Source organism: Triturus cristatus, chromosome 2_2 (genome assembly GCF_964204655.1).
Source record: "Triturus cristatus chromosome 2_2, aTriCri1.1, whole genome shotgun sequence".
NCBI lineage: Eukaryota > Metazoa > Chordata > Amphibia > Caudata > Salamandridae > Triturus > Triturus cristatus.
This window is the reverse complement of record NC_140582.1, coordinates 259,903,529-259,923,441: the sequence shown is the minus strand read 5'-3', so window position 1 is coordinate 259,923,441 and position 19,913 is coordinate 259,903,529. Positions and strand designations below refer to the sequence as shown.

Here is a 19,913-nt window from a genome sequence, read left to right as displayed (position 1 = left end):
ACGGCAAAAATCGCCGTAATCGGATCCAAAATGGCCGCCGCGCATGCGCGGAACGGCCCGAGAATTGCACCAGAAAGAGGACTACGCGTCCGAAGGAAGCGCGTCCCGACCTCCGTCTCCCGCTCCACAAATTGAACTCGGGCGCACGGCGCCCGGTTCGGGAGGCGAAACGCGCTCCCAAAGCGTCAAGAAGCCAAATAAACCAGCGGTAAGAGCACGCGTCAGGCAAATGCACAAGAAGCGTCTAAAATGGCAAACAACCTGAAAAGGAAGGAGCGCGCGTGGCACGTATGAAATGGCAATAAAACGTAACACTTGTAACTGTAAGAGCAAGCGCATACAATCTCAGAGTAACATAGCGCAAGTAACGTAAAATAAGGAAGTAATGCACTTAACTGGCTGCGGAGCAGCAAAGAAAGAGGATATGGTATTCTCTTGTATGCCTTATATAGGGGTCCTCTCTATGGTTGTCACGTGATACCCACTGGTGTTTATGGGTATTGTAGTGTATTTACTTGTTTTACTTTACATGATTGGATGCTGAGAATTTTCAGTAAAGAAAATTGAGAAGCATAATCGGAGCCTCCGGTCCTGACATAAAATTACGGGCTCCCGTGCCGCCCTAGGCTGTCTTTAAATGTGCCACCGGACGCTCGTGACGACATTCGCGGCTCCTGCCGCGATGAGTGTTGGGGGATGGAGTTCCCTGTTGTGCCCTTTCTCTTCACTACCACAGAATTACGGGTAATATAGTCAAAGACCAATGAATGTCTGTGAAGTATGGAAGACTTAGGGGTTCCTGTTCACATTCTGCTGGGGGACCCTAGCTATTGCGTCACAATGGATGGAAAAATGTAGTGCCTGAGATGCTTTGCTCGGCCCTATATTAACACGCCATTCCCCAAGCAACGAGGGCCAAGCCAGGGCTAGTCATTCAGACTGAGCCAGACTCGCACCTTACTTTGCTTGCCAAATTGTGAGGTAAAGCAAATTTAGTAATCTGCAATCCCTTAAGGTAGTCTAATCGTATCATCTCCTTGGCAGCGGAATACGTTTTCTAAACTCAGGTTTTCAATTAAGATATTCTGACGCACGGCAGCACAGCAAGCCTTCCTGCTGCGCTGCTGGGCATCAAAATAAAATGGCAGGAATGCACCGTATCAACAAGATACGGCAAATTCCTATCCTTCTCACGTGCACCGACCCACAAACAGCAGCCTTGCGCCAGCGCAGACACCCTTGCATCCTTTTGCAAGGGTGCCCCACGCTGAGGATGATTGTTTGTGTGCCGGTATGAAAACCTTCCCACACAAAAACAATAATTAAAGGCATTTTCCTCTTTATATGCATGCTGTAGAATGCAGCACGCCTAGAGAGAGGAAGAAAACAAGGAGAAATAAATGTATTTCTCCTCGCTGCACCTCCTTACGTTGGATTCTGACGTATCCCCAGGTTTACAAAATGTTGTAAATCTGGGAATGCGTCAAGTTCAATGGATGTTGCATGGGAACATCCACAGCAACACCCATGGAATGCCCCTACCATGCAGAGTAATGCGTGAAAGGGGTCCATATTTACAAGGCCATGAAAAGTCACGCAGGGTGACTTTACATGGCCTTGTAAATATGGTCAAGCCCACTGCGCTGCCGGTGCATCAATAAAAGTGATGCACCGGTGGAGCAATGGGCTTGTAAATAAGCCCCTAAGTCTGCAAAGTAAATGTTCCATGTCCGACGTAGTTGATTTAAACTTGTGTTTCTTCACAATCTCCCTGCCCTAATAATCATATTTCTTCTTTCCCTGTCTAAAAGGTGACTGAATACAAAGGAACACTCTGTGAACTATTGATATCTGGATCATGCACTCTTGACATCTCTTCACTCACTTATCAGAACATCAATCTGCAAACTTTGGTGGCTTCTGTGGCAGGTAAACAAGTCAGCATCTCGTGTAGAAAATGTTGTAGAGGTGCCCTCAGATAACAGGATATACTCATTGCTACTTACCAGTGATGGAGACCTAGGAGAATGACTATCTCCAGTGCATGTACTGAATTCACACATAGTCATACAAAAATATACCGGCATGGCAGTGGCCAGGGCACTATCACTGAGATGTTGAGCAGCTACAGTATGCAGGAGACACTATAGTGACACAGCCCCTTTCATAGTGTGCTGAATGGTAAATTCATAATGATACCGTACCCATCACAGTGTGAAGGATGTCTGATTGCTATAGTGATCAGTTCTAAAGACTGTCTAAGATGACAGAATCCTATCATGTTCAGTCCTGCCATAGGGTGCTCTGCAGGTCACATGCTTATAGGCATAGGGCTTGTAAAAATGAACATGTCACTACTATGGGTGTCAATTCACCAATATTCTGAGCATTGCCTGAGATGTCTCGTGAGGTGCACAAGCGACAGCAGCGCCGCGCATGGAAAATAAGGAATCAACTTTCCCATATTCCTGCACTCTGATTGGAGAATTGGTTGTCACGCGATACGTCATGTGATGGAGTGATGTTATCACATTATGTCCAGCGGCCTTCTAGGATTGGAAATGTTTACCATTAATCTCTAAGGATATTGTTTGTAAAAGTTGAATTTAAACACGTTTTAAGTTTTTCACAGAAGCGAATACTAGGGAACTTGTCAGGTTAGGAGCCTGCTGCTTTCCTTGAATTAACCATCTTAAAATAATTCGATATTGGTATGCAGCAATTGTTTTGGTAAAAAAAGCAGTAGACTGGAATTTAAGCAACTATTGTTAGACTGGGTCACCAAATTATTGTAATTGCATTTATCTAGCGCTTACTACCCTTGACGAGGCGCCAAAGCGCTTTTCGGCTAGTAGCACACTACTCCAGAACTCAATAAGGATTAGTGGTGAATTAGTATAGGGAAATATGAGATCAATTTGAGCGGTGGACATGTGAGTCAGTTAGTTGGATTGAAAAAGGTTAGTGGAGGGATGGAAGAGGGAAGGGTTTGCATGTATATAGTTCCTACTACCCCCAACGAGATTGTAGCCTTTGGGGGTCTTACAGTATTGATATGACATGGCCTCAAATCCTAGTAAAAATTGCTCCTTTTCTGGCAAGATCTGGCTAAACTAATCTTAATGCTTGTTCAGGATCTGACAGTCCTGTTATTGTAAATGATGCATTTTTCGCATTGCTTGAAGATGGTATGAAAAAGAATATAAACAAAACTGGGAAGAGTTTTCCCTAAGTCATTTAAAAAATGACAAATGCTTTTGTAGAAGTAATAAGGAAGTTGCTAGTAGGGTTTCACAAGACTTATTTTGATGACAAACACCGTGTGAAAGACCAAACGTTTCAACTTGGTGACTTGGTTGCTCCCAGATGGTTTACTCATGACTATTCAGCAGTAAATCGACAGTTACGCACGGCCGTCTCCACAAAATAATACGGGTTACCAAACGGTGCAGTTGCTAGGAAAAAATTATAATTGGTTACCACTTTGAGGAAGGAAGAGATACTGATTGAACAATGGGCTACACTTGCTAGCTCTGTAAATCCAAAGAATGGCAAACTTTTTTGGGCTGCCATAAAAGATATGCGAGCGTTGGGACAGACGTTAAAACCAAAATTAGCTATAATATAACCAGTGAAGCCTGGGAATCATACGTTTCTGTGGTATATACAGCTCCCACATGTGATAAGGACCTGCCAGAGCTACCTACTCCCAAAGGAGTAATGATATCCCTGCCTGAAGTGGAGGAAGCCATATATCAGAGCCTGGGTAATAAAGCCCCTGGCCTTGATGGGGTGCCCACAGACCTCATTAAACATATAACTTTATATTTAGGCCCCACTTCTGCTTAACGTTTTTAATAATTTAGTCTGTTCCCTGCTGCCAAGCACATGGACAACTAGTATTATTGTTGCAATTTTTAAAAAGGGCGACCGCTCCCAGTCATGCTGTTACAAATATATTTCCCTGATAGGCACCACGCTGATCCTTTTAGGCAGGGTTCTGTATAATAAGATTAAAATCTGGGCCGAGGAAAATTCTATTCTGCATCCCTCCCAACTTGGTTTTAGAAACACCATGGCTACAATTGAACAGTGTCTTTACCTTCATTTAATAATTGGGAAATACACTATTGCCCAGTGGTCACCAATATATTTTGCTTTTATGTATTTAACTTCTGCTTTTAATTTTCTTAATCGATCCTGCTTATGGTCTATTCTTTTAGAAAGGGGAATGGGTGAGGCCCTTGTACATTTCTTAGCATATCTGTACAGAGACCTGAAAGCCAGGATCATAATTAACATGTATGGGGAGGTCTCTAAAGATATTGTTATTTTTACAGGGGTTAGGCAGGGGTGGGTCTTAGCCCCATTACTTTTTATTTTGTATATTAACAATTTACATATGTCCTTAACAATGCTTACCAAAGACGGCCCAAGAATTAATGGCCACATATTTCCATCCCTACTATCTGCGGATGATGCGATCCTAATTGACCGCACACCTAATGCCCTGCACCTTTTAGTCCAAGGCTTACTGTATTTTATGGCCTCCTTAGACTTATGTACCAATTGAAAAAATCTTTTATGATGGCCTGCAGTCCTTGGAAGCACTTGCTAAACATTATTTCTGTGAGCAACCAGAGTTTACAATGCACAAGCACTTTTCCTTATTTGGGGCTGTTTTTTGCAGCTAATGGCTTATGGACCGAATATACTGTCTATTGTAGGAATACGTTTTCTAAATCAATTAACACAGTACTTAGTCTTCCCCAACCTAGGAGGAGGGGGGATATTTTACCTGTTTTAAAAATTTTTAAAGCTCAGTGCGCACCCACAGCAACTTATGGCGCTGAGGTATGGGGCACTTCTAAATGCAATAACATTCAGCTTGAGGAGAACAGGTTCTGTCGAAAGCTCCTGGGAGCCCTATTTCTACGTCTCAATATGTGTGCCATAGTGAATTAAAATTACATTACATTGAAGATTTTATTAGGGCGTGACCTGCTTTATTTTGGCTAGCCATATGGAAAAATGAGGCAGCGTCTCTTACTAGAGAAATTATAATAGACTGCCTCTACTGTGAAAAAGGCATGGATATCCCTTGGCTAGCTGAGGTGAGAACTAGTTCTTGCAGGATCAATTACGAACATATATTTGATAGCCCTAATGAGTTAGAGACTGTAAACAAAAAAGACCTCCAAGGGGCTCTATATAGGTATTATAAAAAGGTTAGACTTGATAGGGAGTCTATCAAATCTAGTGTAGCCTCATTTATGATCATCGAGAACGAACACCATCCGGCTACCTACCTGACTAAATCCATGGGCCACTGGGAATGCAGTCTCCTCTTTCACCTAAGAGTGGGTACTGTGAAGTATTTATTATGTTTCCCACTTGGCTTCCAAACTAATCTTGATTGTGTTCCATGCCAGTGCGATGCACGTTCAGGCCAAACGACATGACATTTCTTATTTTTTTGTGAGTATTATAAGCAATGCACCATATTGTTTTTACTTCCTTTTTTTAAAAGGCACTCATATATGAATCAGATAGATGCATATAGGACTCTTATAATTTAGGAGATGATGAGTTAATATTTTATGTGGGGGCCTTTTTGAAAACAAGTGTTCATGCACTTAATACAATGAATACTGTAAAAACCGCATTTCAATTGTTTTGCACTGTATCTGGATTTTACAACAGTATCTTTGAATATCATGAACTTGTGTGTTTTTTGATGTATTATTGTATTAGTCTGTCCTTTTATGGATATGTTTTTATCTTAATAAAGTAAATGAATTAAATTAAAGGTGACTTGGTTTTAATTAAAAGCCAACCAAGGATAAGGAGAGTGAGTCAGTTTATACTGTGCCAATGCAGGCAGTCAGAGTTTCAAAAGGTTCTGTTTTGCTTACTAAAAAAGGATGGTGGAGCAAAAGATGTTTCGTAAAACTATCTCAGAAGAAGCGATAAAAATCATTAATTGTGTAGGAAGCTTGGGTGTTCATCTTTTTCAAACTTCATCCTGAGTTCCGGGAAGTGATAAGGTTTTGAGGTCAACTGTTTCAGACTCTTTCTCATTTGAGTCACAGGAAATTGAGTCTCGAGATGATAGAAGTTCTCATGTACAGGGAGATACATCCTGTGGTTCATTGACTGACTCTGGTACTGATGCTATGGTAGATGATCAGATTCCTTCTGATGAACAAACAGGCCTTGCACCATGTGTACAAAATGAGAGAGTGTCTCCTAATGTGTCCATGCCTTCAAAGTTCAAGGATTTTTATTCGCATTGATCAGCAAGCATCAAGGTTTCAATGTGCTTACTGTCGTGTGTTTTAATAAAATTGTTTCACTTCTTTCATTTGTAAATGGGGAAAGATGATGTAGTGTTTTAGACGTACGGCCCATGTTTGTTTGAATGCACTTTTACTTACCTGTCATGCGACATGCTATTATTTGTTATACGTTCCATGTTCCAGCTCTTCTCTCTGTGTGTTCCAACCAACGCAGCTTCCAGCACTTCGAGTTAGAAGTAGCAGCAGGAGGAATTACTGGATGTGGGCTGCTTTGTTTTGGGATAAAGTACTTCTTCTACCCACACCTTTGGTGTCACGTCTTCATAACACTGAGATACTATGAATGAGGTTAATCACTGAAGGTAGGAAAAGGCAAATGTACAAAGGAAAGATTAAAAGGCCTTCTTGTGTAAGTACAATTTCAACCAATGGCGTTGGGAGTTAGGGAGTGTTATGTTCCTTCCTGGTAGTGGGTTGCTAGTTATTGGTACTTCGGTATGTTTCAAAACAATATGGTCCCTTTGCTTCTCCCCTTAAGCCAGTTAGGGCTTTAAGATAACGGTAGCACACAAGGATATCTGCAGAAAAAAACAACCCACTGAGCTGTCTACACAAAGCACAAATCTGTGACTTGCATGTTACACATTGTGCTTTGCAGCAGGCAAATTAACCCACAGCACTATTTTCAGATGAGTCAAACCTCTGACTCAATGGCTTGCAGATTTTTCCATTAAAAGCCTTAACCACTAGAGTTATATCTTACTGATATTAGACCCTGAAAATATTTGGGCAAACAAAGACTACAGCGGCTGGTTTCTTAGGTCACATGTACGACTGATTCATTTTGCTAGTTCCTATTTGCAACTTCTTGCAACTCGCGATTAGGAAGTCACAAAATGCGAAGTACTAATGTGTCTCAGACACATTTAGCAATTCCTAATGGGATCACAATTGACCTACCTCATCAATATTGATGAGGTAGGTTGCAATTTGCAACCCATTGGGAATCGATAAAAACACAGGGATGGTGGCCTGCTGGCGACTACAGCCACCATGTCTGTGTTTGCTTTTAAATAAAGCAACGTTTTGTTGTTTCTTTTAAAGGCGGACCATTTTTCTTAAAGGAAAAAGGAATGTGTTTCAAAAAGAAAAAAGAAAAGTTTCAGTTTCATTTTTAAGACTAGGCAGTGGTCCCCTGGGGACCCCATCCATTTGCGACTGGCTTACCACCTACTTGAAGTAGGCGATAAACTGCAAATGTTTTGCAACCGCATTCTGGTCGCAAAACATTTATACATCCCCCTGAGACTCCAGGGCCGGCTCCTCCGTAATGGCAGAGGAGCGTCGCCCCACTTGTCAGAGTCAGTCACAGAAAAATTAAATTAAGTTAAAACAATAACATAATTTTATTTTTCTGTGATGGGCTCTGGGTGAGACATGCATGTGTGCAAGGCGGAGCCGGACCATGACAGGGAGGAGTGGTGGACACTGAAGTACACATGTCAGTTTGGACAGCCATTTTAGGTCAGCCACTTCTATTTCTCCAACCTAAATGTGTTGCACAGCCAGGTTGGAGAAAAGTTGTAGGCTCCCAGGCACTGACTGAGTGGCGACCAGGCCGCTCAGAATCCTGGTGCTGCTCTCATAACATGAGAGCCACGTCTGGATTGGGTGGGGAGTCTGTCGGGAGTGAAGCACTGAGGCGGCCGTCGGCATCGGGCAGCGAGTGGTAAGTTTTAAAAATATTATTTTTACCCTCAATTCCCCGTCCTGTCCTCCCTCCTCACCCAATCCCCTCACTTTCGTTGTGCAGCAGCCGCCACTGTGCGACTCGCTATTAGGAAGGGACTCCCTTGACACTGCCCCTTCTTATACCAACTCGCAAACCCTATTTTGCGAGTCGGTAACAGGTTACTGACTCGCAAAATAGAGTTACTACTTGTCAAAAAGGTATTTAGCGGTCACTAGACTGCCTGATTTTCTGTTTGCGTCCGCTAAAACCTTTTATACATATGGCCCCTAGTTTGTAAAATCTTTTAAAATTTAGAGCTTGTTTGTGACCAAGTGTTATTTACTATCACAATTGTCCTGGTTGCTGATGTCTTTGGACCAGAGTTTTCAAAAATAAATGTCTAAGTTGACTGTAAAACTGCTTTTTGTGACTCTGCCTGGGCTACACCTCCTTTCTGCTGCCATCCTTTACTCCCCCATTCAAGGAATCACAACGTATTTTTTCCATTCCCAGCACTGTATACAGGATATAAACCAGAGGAGGTGTAAGGTTTGTTATTCTTGTTCTGGAAGGGGTGCCAACTATAGGCATGAAGTGCCACCTTCAGGTGACGGTTGAGAGGAAGTTTACGATAGTCAGTGTGGGGGGGTTGGGGTAAAGGAAGTAGATGGTGGTGTATCAAAAAGGAGCCTTGTGAGCAGGGAAATGGGACTTTTATCAAGCTTCAGGCCCAGAGGTCAAGGCATACAAGGCTCCTATTCTCACACAGAATTTAAGGGAGTGGGCAAGATTTGCGCGCCATTAGGAGCTTTCTGAGCAATTGCATGGGATCACATAGTACATCACGAACGTTAACATTGAAAAATTCACTGGATTATCTTGCTGTGGTCCAAACAAGCAGAACAAAAGCAAGGTCCTCACAAACTAGCCCTCTCACGCAGTGGTGGGTTTTGCACAAGGGCAGGGAAGCGTCGCCCCCATTCCCACTGCGAGCCGTGAAGAAAAAAATAAAATGGCAATGAAAAGATTTCAATGCCATTTTATTTTTCACTGTTGTTTGCACTGCAGCAGCCAGCCTGCCCTGACCCCAAAGACATGCAGGGTGTGTTCTCTGTTGCCAGTAGGAGCAGTGGCTAGCTGGATCTTCCAAAGAGCGCATGTGACTTTGGCTGGCTGTCTTGCGCTGGCCAAAGTGACATGCACGCACACTTTGGAGCTCTCCACTCAGCTGTCTTAGACAACTGGGTGGAGACCAAGCACAGGCCTTCGGGGCCTGAAGGAGCATCTAGCCAGCCCGCTTCTTTCAATCATGGCACTGCTCTCATGTTGGTTACCAGCATGAGAACAGCGCCGTGATTGGTTAGGGGAATTGAGGAGACAGAGCAGAGCATGACAGGAGGAGGACGCCGGAGTTGTGCAGCAAGCAAGGTAAGAGGTTATTTGTTTCTTTTGATGGTTTTCACATGACTGCTGTTGCAGGCAGGACATGCTCTCTCGCAACGCTTAATTATTATTTATTTTTACATAGAACGGCACTCCACTCTGATAGTGGTGGCCCTGCCTTTTCTTTATTTACTGCGCCAAACGCGGCTGCATGGTTTTTTTTTTTTTTGACTATTTATTAAATTCATTTTTTCAATTGCTCCATGCCACACTTACACTTTAATGGCGGCTGCACCCCTTTCCTTAAACGAGCCGAGTCTAAGGAAAGGGGCGCGGCTGCCATTAAAGTGAAAGCGCGGCTTGGGGCGCTTTTTTTTGTAAAAGCGCCCTAAACCGCGCTTTCACTTTAATGGCGGCCGCTCCCCTTTCTTTAGATGCGTCTCGTCTAAGTAAAGGGGCTCGGCTGCCATTAAAGTTAAAGTTAAATTGATGCATGGGCGTTTTTATAAACAAGAATTTGCAATGCAATGCGTCTCGCATTTATGAGAGTTTCATAAATACGAGACCTATTGCATTGCAAATGCTGGTTTTTCTTTTTCATTACACTCACCCTGCTTGCATGCACCCAACCACACCCATTTCTTTCTTTCTTTCTTTAAGCTTTATTTCGGCTTATATAGCCATAAAAGCAAAAATACATAAAACATTTCCAACAAGCAAATACAGTTACACAGACCAAATCTTCAAGATAATACATACGGAGGACAAGCCACAATTAATCACATATCGGTTATACTATTTACAACTGTAAAAACAAGACGTACAATATAATTTACTTTAAAAAAGCCAGATTTTGTTTTAAAACTTTTTCTAGAACATGTTAAAAAGGAGGAATCAGTGCAATTCGTAGTAACTAACCAGGCCGGGGAAGGGTACAACCCGCATCTGTGCATTACAACTTGTAGCCTACCACACCCATGTGCCCGCCCCTCACTCTGCCTAAATGTCAGTCGCCGCTGCCTCTCAGGTCACATCCCCTGAATGAGTTTACAACTGCCCAGTGCTATGGGTAACCTGAGAGGTGACAACGCTTCCCCCTGCTAGAATTTTTTCCTTCCATTCCTCCAAATCCCCCCAGTTCCTCCCACAGGCCCCACACTGGCACTGGCACCGGTCCCTGCATACATTTTCCACCATCTCAGAACAGGTGGTAAATGTATGTGGAAAAACCCAAAGGAATGGGGACTTCCATGTGTTTTTCAACCGAACAAATCGGTCCTACACAGTAAATCCTCATTCCAATGGTTTAAACTCATAACTGCACTGTACTGGAGTGATTCCGCACAGTAATGGTAACTTCACATATAAATAAATGTATGCGGGGACTCTTCCCTAGTACCACGCAGCTTGTAATTGGGGCTACAAGAGGTGGTAATTTCTATCACTTCTAAGAGTCATTCTCTTTAAAGTATTTTAGCGCTGTCTAAATTATTCCTAACTGATCACTAAAAGCAAAGCAAGCCAGACTAGCTATGTAAAGAAGAACTAGGGAGGGGGGTGACTGGGGGAGGTTGGAAAAATCCTATCCGTATAGCAGGTTGGCTCGCCTAGATTCTTAACATTTTTTTTTATTTCAACAGGCTTTAATAGTTTTTTACAAGCACAAATTAGCAATACTGTTACAGGGTTCTTAACATTAGAACAACAGGCTGATATTTTTCACTTTAGAAGGTGACCACCCTGCAAGAGATCGGGAGATTATTAGGAAGTACTTCGCAGCTGCGCACAGTTGTAAAAAAGTGACGTAGATAGATGTCATAAAATCACGAGTCTGTGGATTCTCAGCGCTGCTGTGCGAGATAAACGCACAACAATAAAAATACAAAGCACAAGAACCAAAAACCACACAACACTTACCCTGCAGGGGCGGTGCACCGCGGATGGTGTGCTCTGGTCTGTTTATCCGGCAGATTGTAGTTCTCACAGACGGTGACATTGAAATAAATAGTACTTCCCGTTATTTCCCAGCAAGCTGACCTTGCCTAACCTTTGTTTTAAATAACGAATCTGAATGGCTTCCCCACCACATACTGCTCATTTTGTTTTTTGAATTCCTTTTTTTTAAGTTCAAAAAGAGTGTTTATTAAGAAGCGTACAGGTGTCCATAAAGAATACATGACAATTGCCTCATATCTACATATCCATAAAAGCATATTCTAAGATACACAAACTAAGCAGTGAATAATAGTAAATGAGATATTAATAATACACATAAAAATCTGAGCATCATTTACATATTAAGAAGGAGAGAGAAGAATTGGAACGATTTGGGGATCAGGGGGGTTTGAGAACCTCTTGTTGTGACGGTTGCATCTGGGAAAACTGTTTAGCATGCCTGTCAATAAACTGTGTGACAGGGGACCATAACGCCAGACGCTTTGTTGCCAAATGTGCGGGGTAAACAAAAGCAGAATCCAATCTGTGGTTATGGCATACAGCATACCACCATGCTCTATAGGAAATTTGTGTAGAGTCTTTCCAATTAACAGTAATCTGTTGAAAAGCGACTGCAATTAGCAAATCAATAATCTTAACATTGGACAATGTGTTTTCCCAGGCAGGAGAGAGACTGCCAAGAAAGACATTGGTGAAGGAAAAAGAACATGCAGTACCAAAAATTAGATTAATTTGAGCCCAAACTTGCTTCCAGAAATCACTTACATGTGTACACGAAAATAACATGTGGAGCAAGTCAGCGTTTGGAGAAGAGCACGTCCAGCATGCATCAGGTACATCTGAAAAGCGTTTATGTAAGGCCTGTGGTGTTAGTAAGAGCCTATTATATATAAAAAACAATGTTTGCGTGATACTGGCAGCCCTAGAGGATTTACGAATCTTAATCCATAAGCTCTTCCAGATAGGAGTTTGCCAAGAGGTATGAAAATCACATTCCCATGCTTCCTCTATTTTTGATTTCTGCCCAGTTACGTGAATGTTCTGCAAAAAACTATATATGGTAGAAGCTTTAGGAGCACTCTTTAACATGTTGTGAAATTGCAGCAGGGTATCTGGATTATTGGAAGAGCTGGATGCGTCGGGTAAGTGGGCGAAAGCATTCGTCGCAGCGTCCTTTAGAAGGTTATATTTGGTGATGAATGAAGGAGGGAGGTTAAATGATTGGCTAAGCGAGGGAAAAGACAAAAAGTCGGAGTGGGAAAATAATTGGTGAACCCAGAGTAATCCCCTCTGTCGCCAAGGCTTCCAATAGAAGGGCCTGTTGTGATTGAGGAGATTTCTATTATGCCAAATGGGTGTTTGGAGGAAGGAATCTTTAGTAAGTTGAGTAGGGGGATGCAATAGCCGAAGGAGCTTGGAAGTCAGTTTGATTATAGGAGTCGTGATAGATTGCGGCGGACGCGAAAAGGCGAGGTATTCCTGAAAAGAAAAGGGAGATATAGAAAGACGTTCGATTGAGGTCCATAAGGGACAGTCACCCGTAGACTCGAGCAACCAAAAAGATGCCTGGCGCAAGAGAAATGCTTGGTGGTACGCTCGGAAATCCGGAAAATTAACTCCACCCTTATCTTTGGAGCAAATTAACCGTTGCAAGGACATTCTGGGCGTTTTTTTTGTTCCATAAAAAGGAAACTAGTATAGAGTTAATTTGATTAAGTGATTTAATAGGAATCGGAACTGGCATATTAGATATAGTATATAAGACTATCGGCGACAGCATCATTTTTATTGTGTCCAAACGACCCCACCAAGATAAGTAAAGAGGATGCCATCTAGTGGTCAGGTCCGAAAGCTTCTGATTACACTTGCTCATACACAATGCCACTGTATCTGAAATATTAGGTGTGATATGCAATCCTAAGTATTTAATATGCTTGGGGCTCCATGTGAAGTTAGAGTCACTAAACTCTGGTTTGAAAGTAAATTTGGTTAGGGGTAAAATCTCGCACTTGTCGTTATTCAGCTTATATCCAGAGATGAGGGAGTATGCGTGGACGTCAGCTAGAAAAGCAGGAATCGATTCGCTTGGTTGAGAAACAAAAAGCAAAATACCATCAGCATAAGCTGCCATTTTAATATGATAGTTAGACGTTTGAAAGCCGTGTAAGCAAGGATTGTGGCGTAATTTAGAGAGGAAAGGTTCTAAAGCAAGATTGAACAAAAAGGGGATAGGGGACACCCTTGGCGAACTCCCCTACCTAGGTCAAAGAAAGAAGAAACTAAGCCATTAGCACATACTGCAGCCCGAGGATTAGAATAAAGGGAAACCAAAGAAATAAATTTGGGACCAAAGCCGAACCAGTTAAGAGCGTAGAACAAATAAGTCCACTCAACCCTATCAAACGCCTTCTCCGCGTCCAATGCTATGGCTGCTAGGGAATGCGTTAACTGAGCCGATTTAGACAGGATGTTAAAAAGAAGGCGGGTGTTATCAGTGATAAAGCGCCCCTTTACGAAGCCAGACTGCTCTTTCCCCAGTAATTTTGGCAAATAAGAATCTAATCTAATAGCCAAAGCTTTGGAAAAAATGTTGTAATCAATATTAACTCGGGAAATGGGTCTATAATTCTTACGGAATTTGGAGTCCTTACCCTCCTTGGGAATGAGACAAATATGCGCCTCAGAGAAAGAACCGAAGGATTTCTTGGAGGAGCAAAAAGACTCTGTCAAGAGGTATAGTTTAGGTAAAAGGGTCTTAGAGAAATGGAGGTAAAATTCAACGGTAAAACCGTCCGGGCCAAGCGCTTTATCTTTTTTGAGGTGCTGAAGCGCATCCGCCAGCTCTTGTTGCGTAACGTCCGATTCCAAAGGGGATAGATCTAGAGAGGGAGGATTCAGTTTTGGTATAGTAGAGAAGAAACATGAGAGGGAATCATCAGTGGGTTGCGTTTCAGAAGAATATAGAGATTGATAAAAACAGGAGAATTCATTTAAGATATCTTCATCCTTAAATTTTAGATTGGAATTACTATCATAGACTGAATCGATGTTCAACTTGTTTTGCTTGACTTTTAGGTAATTAGCCAGTACTTTCCCGGCCTTATTCTTGCCACCATAAAACTTTGCACTAGATTTCAGCAGGTACAAGGAAGCATCATCTGTCGACTTCTTATTGAACTGCAATTTAGCATTAATAAGAGCAGCTAGACATTCCTTCGAGTGTGATGTGTAGTAAGAATGTTCTAACTTTTTAATGTCTTGAAGAAGATTCTTGGTGTACAAACGGGCAGACCTTCGTTTCTTAGCAACATAACGGATAATAAAGTCCCTTGCCGATGCCTTATATGCATCCCATATTGTTGAGAACGATAGGCAATCAGTTTGATTAAGTTGAAAATATTCATTAGAGAAATCATTGAAAGAAGCAGTAAAGTCTAGGTTTAAGAGAAGCGCATTATTGAAGCGCCATCTTCTAGGAGTTAAGGATTTGGGTAAGATATCAATACCAATCACAACGGGAGCATGGTCTGAAAGTAAAATAGGGCCTATCTCTGCATGTGTGAGGGTTTGAGATATGTTATGAGACACAAAAATATAATCAATCCTAGATTGGGTGTGATGGGTAGGTGAATAAAAAGTGTATTCTCTGATTGTAGGGTTACACAAACGCCACGCATCTAAAAGTTTGTGTTGGTTAATGGCATGAACAAAGGACTTGTGCTGTTTGGTAGGGAGAAAAGGGAATCTGGAATTTCTGTCAATAAATGGGTCAAAAACCTGGTTGCAGTCCCCTGCCATTATAAAATTGTCCTCCGTAGCGTGTGTGATCTGTCGAGCCAGTGTAGACCAAAAGGAGGACTCGCCCGAAGTAGGGGCGTAAACATTAAGAAGAGATACCGATACTCCTTTTAACAACAATTTGACAAGCAACCATCTGCCCTCCCCATCAGATTCTTGCGATACAAATGAGATTGGAAGTGACTTGCGACATAATATTGTTACCCCGTTGCGTTTCCCATCACCCGGGGATGAGAAGACGTCTCCCACCCACCCTCTCTTTAGTTTTGATGACTCGATGTCCGTTAAATGAGTCTCTTGCAAAAACACCAAGTCAGCATTCAATTTGGTTAAATGGGTGAGAACTCTTTGCCTTTTGATGGGCGAATTCATACCCCTTACGTTCCATGAAATAAATCTCAATGACATAAGTAATTTAAAAGATAATGATCCAAACCTGTAAAACGCACAACCATTCTACAAGTGCAACATTGTATGTAAATGAGTAAGAATAAAGAAAGTTGGAGAGGAAAATGAGACTCAGATAAAAGATAAAAAGGAGAATCAAGTAGCAAGAATGTTGAGGAAAAGAGGAAAAGCTGGAAAAAATAGACCAAAATTAGTTGTGAGGAAAAGATAATGACGCCATATACTGGAAAGAAAGAAAGTAGAAAAGGGAACGAAGATAAGTAGGACAGAAAATAGGACTGGAGAAGAATAGAAGGGACGCCTGAAGCGAAAATAAGGAAAAATAGAAATACTAAACAAACGACAAAAGACAAAACGAAAGACATACCTACAATTAGGGAACGAGAAGTTGGGGGAAGGTGGAGCAGCATGAAACAGACGGGCCTTGCGGTGAAGCTCAAACCGGAACCAAGGGGAAACACGCCAAGACACAAACGTAACTGTGGAGAAATCGTGAAAGTAAGAAATCAGTTAGCCATTTCTAAGAGAAAAGAAGGAACAATATACGTAATAATCTAAATAAATAACAACAACATAACTCCTGCAATCAACTGGGGAGAAACAGAGTGAGTGAAAGAGAACAGCCTTAACAAAGAATTTCAAACCAATCAAGTTCCATGAGAGGAAGAGGGTCTCGAAGAATCCATTAAGTCTATCTTGTGTGCATTGATGAAGCTCTGCAGACGCACTGGGTCTTCATAGGAAGTAGTCTTGTTGTTGTAGGTGACTTTAAACAAACATGGGTGGTACAAACCATATCTAGCACCCATGGATCGAAGAACCGGTCTCATGTCTAGAAAGGCCTTGCGACTTGACGCCGTGGCTCTGAAGTAGTCCTGCGCAAAAAATAATGTAGTTCCTGACCAGGTAATCGGTTGACGAGCTTTAGCAGCAGCTAGAACTTTTAACAAATCAGTGTATTCCAAGAAGTATAGAATAACACCCCTCGGTTTCTGTGAGGACGCCGTTGCAGAGGCGACACGCCCCAGCCTGTGAGCACGTTGTATGTTCAGCATAGGGGCCTCTGGCAAATGATGAACTTTCGGGAGGAAGGACTTGAAGAAGGCGACAGGATCTGTACCCTCAACTCCTTCTGCCAGATTATAAATGCGCAGGTTGTTCCTTCTATTTCGATTTTCAAGGTCCTCGACTTGTTTATGTAACGTGGATACCTGGGATTGCAAGGACGTAACACATTTGGTAGTGTCTTGAAAAGAGGAGACACTCTGTTCCACTGTTGTAAGCCTGGCATCCATCTGTGACCAATTATCCGAAAGAACTTGTAACTTGAAATTAGTTTCCTCCATAAACGGCCTGAGGGCTCGTATTTCCTGCAACAACAGTTCCATGGAAACCGGAGAATTCGATTTAGGTGGTGACGGGGGGTCTTTTTTTTTGACGTTTCATATTAGCCTTCCCGGTGACGGCCTGTGTAGATTCCGTACCTGCGTGACAGAAATCCGGTGTGAGGACACCTGAAGCAGTTAACTGAGAAAGCTCAGTGAAGACTTTTGAATTTTTGATAAAAATATGTTTAGGCTTCGAAGTGGCATAGGAAGTCCTTTTAGTGCGTCCCATAAATTCGCTATGGTCAGAATGTAGGACCCAGACCCAAACCTCGGAAAATATGTAGGAAGTGCGAGTTGGGCTTGATTATCAACGCAGGACAATGGCTGGCAAACCTGAATGAGGCAGTCAATTTGTGAGGAGACAGGGACCCCCCCTATGCGGGGAAATACACATTAAATTGCAGCGTCACTAGCGTATAGGAAGTTGCTGACCTCTTGACTTAAATGAAGCGCCTGTTTGAATTGTTAGGGCTTCCCTAGGCGGTACAGGAGCATTCACACACAAAAAAAAAAAAAAAATTAACAGGTGAGGCAAAATGGCGGCTACATCCTAGTCAAAACGAAACATCCAGAAAAAATAAGGAAAACCTAGGTTGCTGCGCCCCCATATGCTCCCACAGGAAGACAAAATAGCCAACTGAAAGTTAAATGGGCAAAAATGATAAAGAAAGTCCATTCCCTTTGTGAGCTCGTGTCCTGTCAGCCCCGGTGAAGAAAAAACGGAAAAAAAACCAAAATGGCGGCCGGCATAGCGCGATTTTACCGATGCGCTAAAATTGTCAAATGAAGCCTCAAGGATTACCAGAAGGGCTTCTGTGCGAGCGTCAGTTCACCCGCATGTTTCTCCACAAAACAGACAAAATGTGAGGAGATAGGCGCTGTTTCCTCGCTCCGGTCCGGGAGCCTCACCCCGGCGCCGCCATCTCCGCTGGGCTCCAAGCCACGCCCCCGTTTTTTGAATTCCTGTGTTATTTGTTTGCCATTGCGGTTGCACAATGAGTGGTTGGATGGTTGCTTGTTGTTTCTTATTGTTATCATTGGCTGCCTTCTTGCTTCTTCTAAGCAGAACCATGAAGCTTCCAATGTGACTGTAAAATGACTAACAATATTATTAAAGTATTCACTACTAGAAAGGCTATATATTTAGTAATCGGGCGCATTTTTTCATTAATTGCCAGCTATTAGATGTGACATCCTTGACATGGTATTCCCCTTTTTGACTCCATTCTGTGATTTGTGGCTGAACTAATTTAATTTGCTAACCAGAGGCAAAGCGCTTCGCTCTCCTTTAAACATGGTAAAACTGGCCTACACCTCACTGGAACTATTCATTTACTTGTAAGTCCCCAGTATATGGTGTTTGCTTAACCCAGTGCCTGTAAATTAAATGCTAGCGGTGGACTGTAGCACTCATTGTGTCACTCACTACCAGTGCCTGTAAATTAAATGCTAGCGGTGGACTGTAGCACTCATTGTGTCACTCACTACAGTAGCACTGTAAAACATGTCTCAGGCCTGCCACTGCACTGCACCCTGTAGTGCAGTGAAAACCCCCTCGTCATTTTTCACTGTTGTAAGGCCTATCTCTCCCATAGACTAATGGTGGGTTACCTTTTTACACTTCATAAAAGATAACTTCAGTTTGGGAATAGATAGAGGAATTCTGTTTCCACTCAAATTAATTATAATTTAAAATACTTTTTAATGTTAATGTTGGATTTTAAGTAGGGTTGGGTGATAAATTCTGCTCTGCCAGCAGAGTCCGCAGTTTTGTCCGCTCTGCATTACGCTTGTAACACAGAGTTCTTGCAAAACTGGACCAACCTCTGCGTGGCAGAGTTTTTTCATGTGAGTGGCTCACCGAGTTGGGGAGCGCGAGCAAGAATTTGCATCTCCTAGCACTTTTGAAATGCGGAGTTAGGTAATTACCATTCATAACTGAGTAATATGGTTGTATTGTTGGTTGCAGTGAGAAGTCAGTGAGCATCTGAGTCATTTTGGGCGCGAGAACTGCACCCGACAAGATTTTCTAAACGTGGGCAGACACGACCGTCTGTGTTGAGAAAGCTGCTGCTTGAGAAGAAAGTGTTCTAGAGAAGCATCAGAGAAGCAGTGCCCTTTGGCATATCCTGTGGTGCCATTTGCACTGATTTTGAAGTGGAAAACAAATACTTGGCGCTAAAAATCAGTGCAAGCAGGGAGATGTGCCAGTTTCTGCCCTCTCGTGGAAAGCTGCAGAATCTCGCAGTTTTTATGTAGCTCCATGGAGTAAATCTCTGCAAGTTCCACCCACCCCTAATTTTAAGTTAATGTTAAGAAAATGCCATATTTTGAAAGTTGGAATTTTTTTACCTGTGATACTTGCTTACAAAGATGGAGCCGGAGATCAAGAAGACAAGGGGAGGGGCGTGGTCTGGCCACGCAGGAAGATGGCCGCCTGACAAGTGAGCTCCGTCGCGGGATGGACCCTTAACAGAAAAATTCCTACCTCACGTCTGCTTTGGAGTCCTCTTCTTGTGCCCTGCGACAGCCGGAGAGTGGTGGGCACGACTTGGGTGTGCTTCCGGCGATGTGACGGCGAAGTCTCCCCGGTGTTTGCTGCTCGGATGACGGAGTGGTGTGGAGCTGCGCGTCCGGCGGGGCTCGCCTGACGTATTTACACAGGCTGCTTCTCCTCCCTCCTTAAGCCGCGCCTATGCCACGAAGACCGCCTGCCCCCATGAGGCCGCGCCTTTGCTGCTACTGAAGAGCGCTCGTCTCCTCATGAGGCCGCGCCTTCGCTGCTGACGACGGGCGCCCGCCTCCTCATGAGGCCGCGCCTTCGTTGCTGACGACGGGCGCCCGCCTCCTCATGAGGCCGCGCCTTCGTTGCTCCTGATGACTGTTTGCCTCCTCATGAGGTCGCGCCTTTCTCAACCTGCCTGCAATACTTCTCTTCAGGAATGTCAC

At 43.0% G+C, this 19,913-nt stretch overlaps 1 protein-coding gene across 5 annotated transcripts in view; it reads right to left on the bottom strand.

The window, feature by feature from the left end:
- The window catches only part of LOC146862109 (uncharacterized), a 165,542-nt gene that overhangs the window by 117,827 nt on the left and 27,802 nt on the right, over positions 1-19,913 (bottom strand). For 2 of the 5 annotated variants that reach the window (XR_014978096.1, XR_014978095.1), the window contains exon 2: positions 15,948-16,055. Coding sequence is in view for 1 of the 5 variants with exons in the window: in XM_085641306.1 (XP_085497432.1) it covers positions 15,944-15,986 (43 nt within the window). In the remaining 4 variants the exon portion in view is untranslated. Of the gene's footprint in view, positions 1-11,331; positions 11,392-15,943; positions 16,056-19,913 lie in introns of those variants that run through there. The other 3 variants (XR_014978094.1, XM_085641306.1, XR_014978097.1) reach the window with 2 other exon arrangements.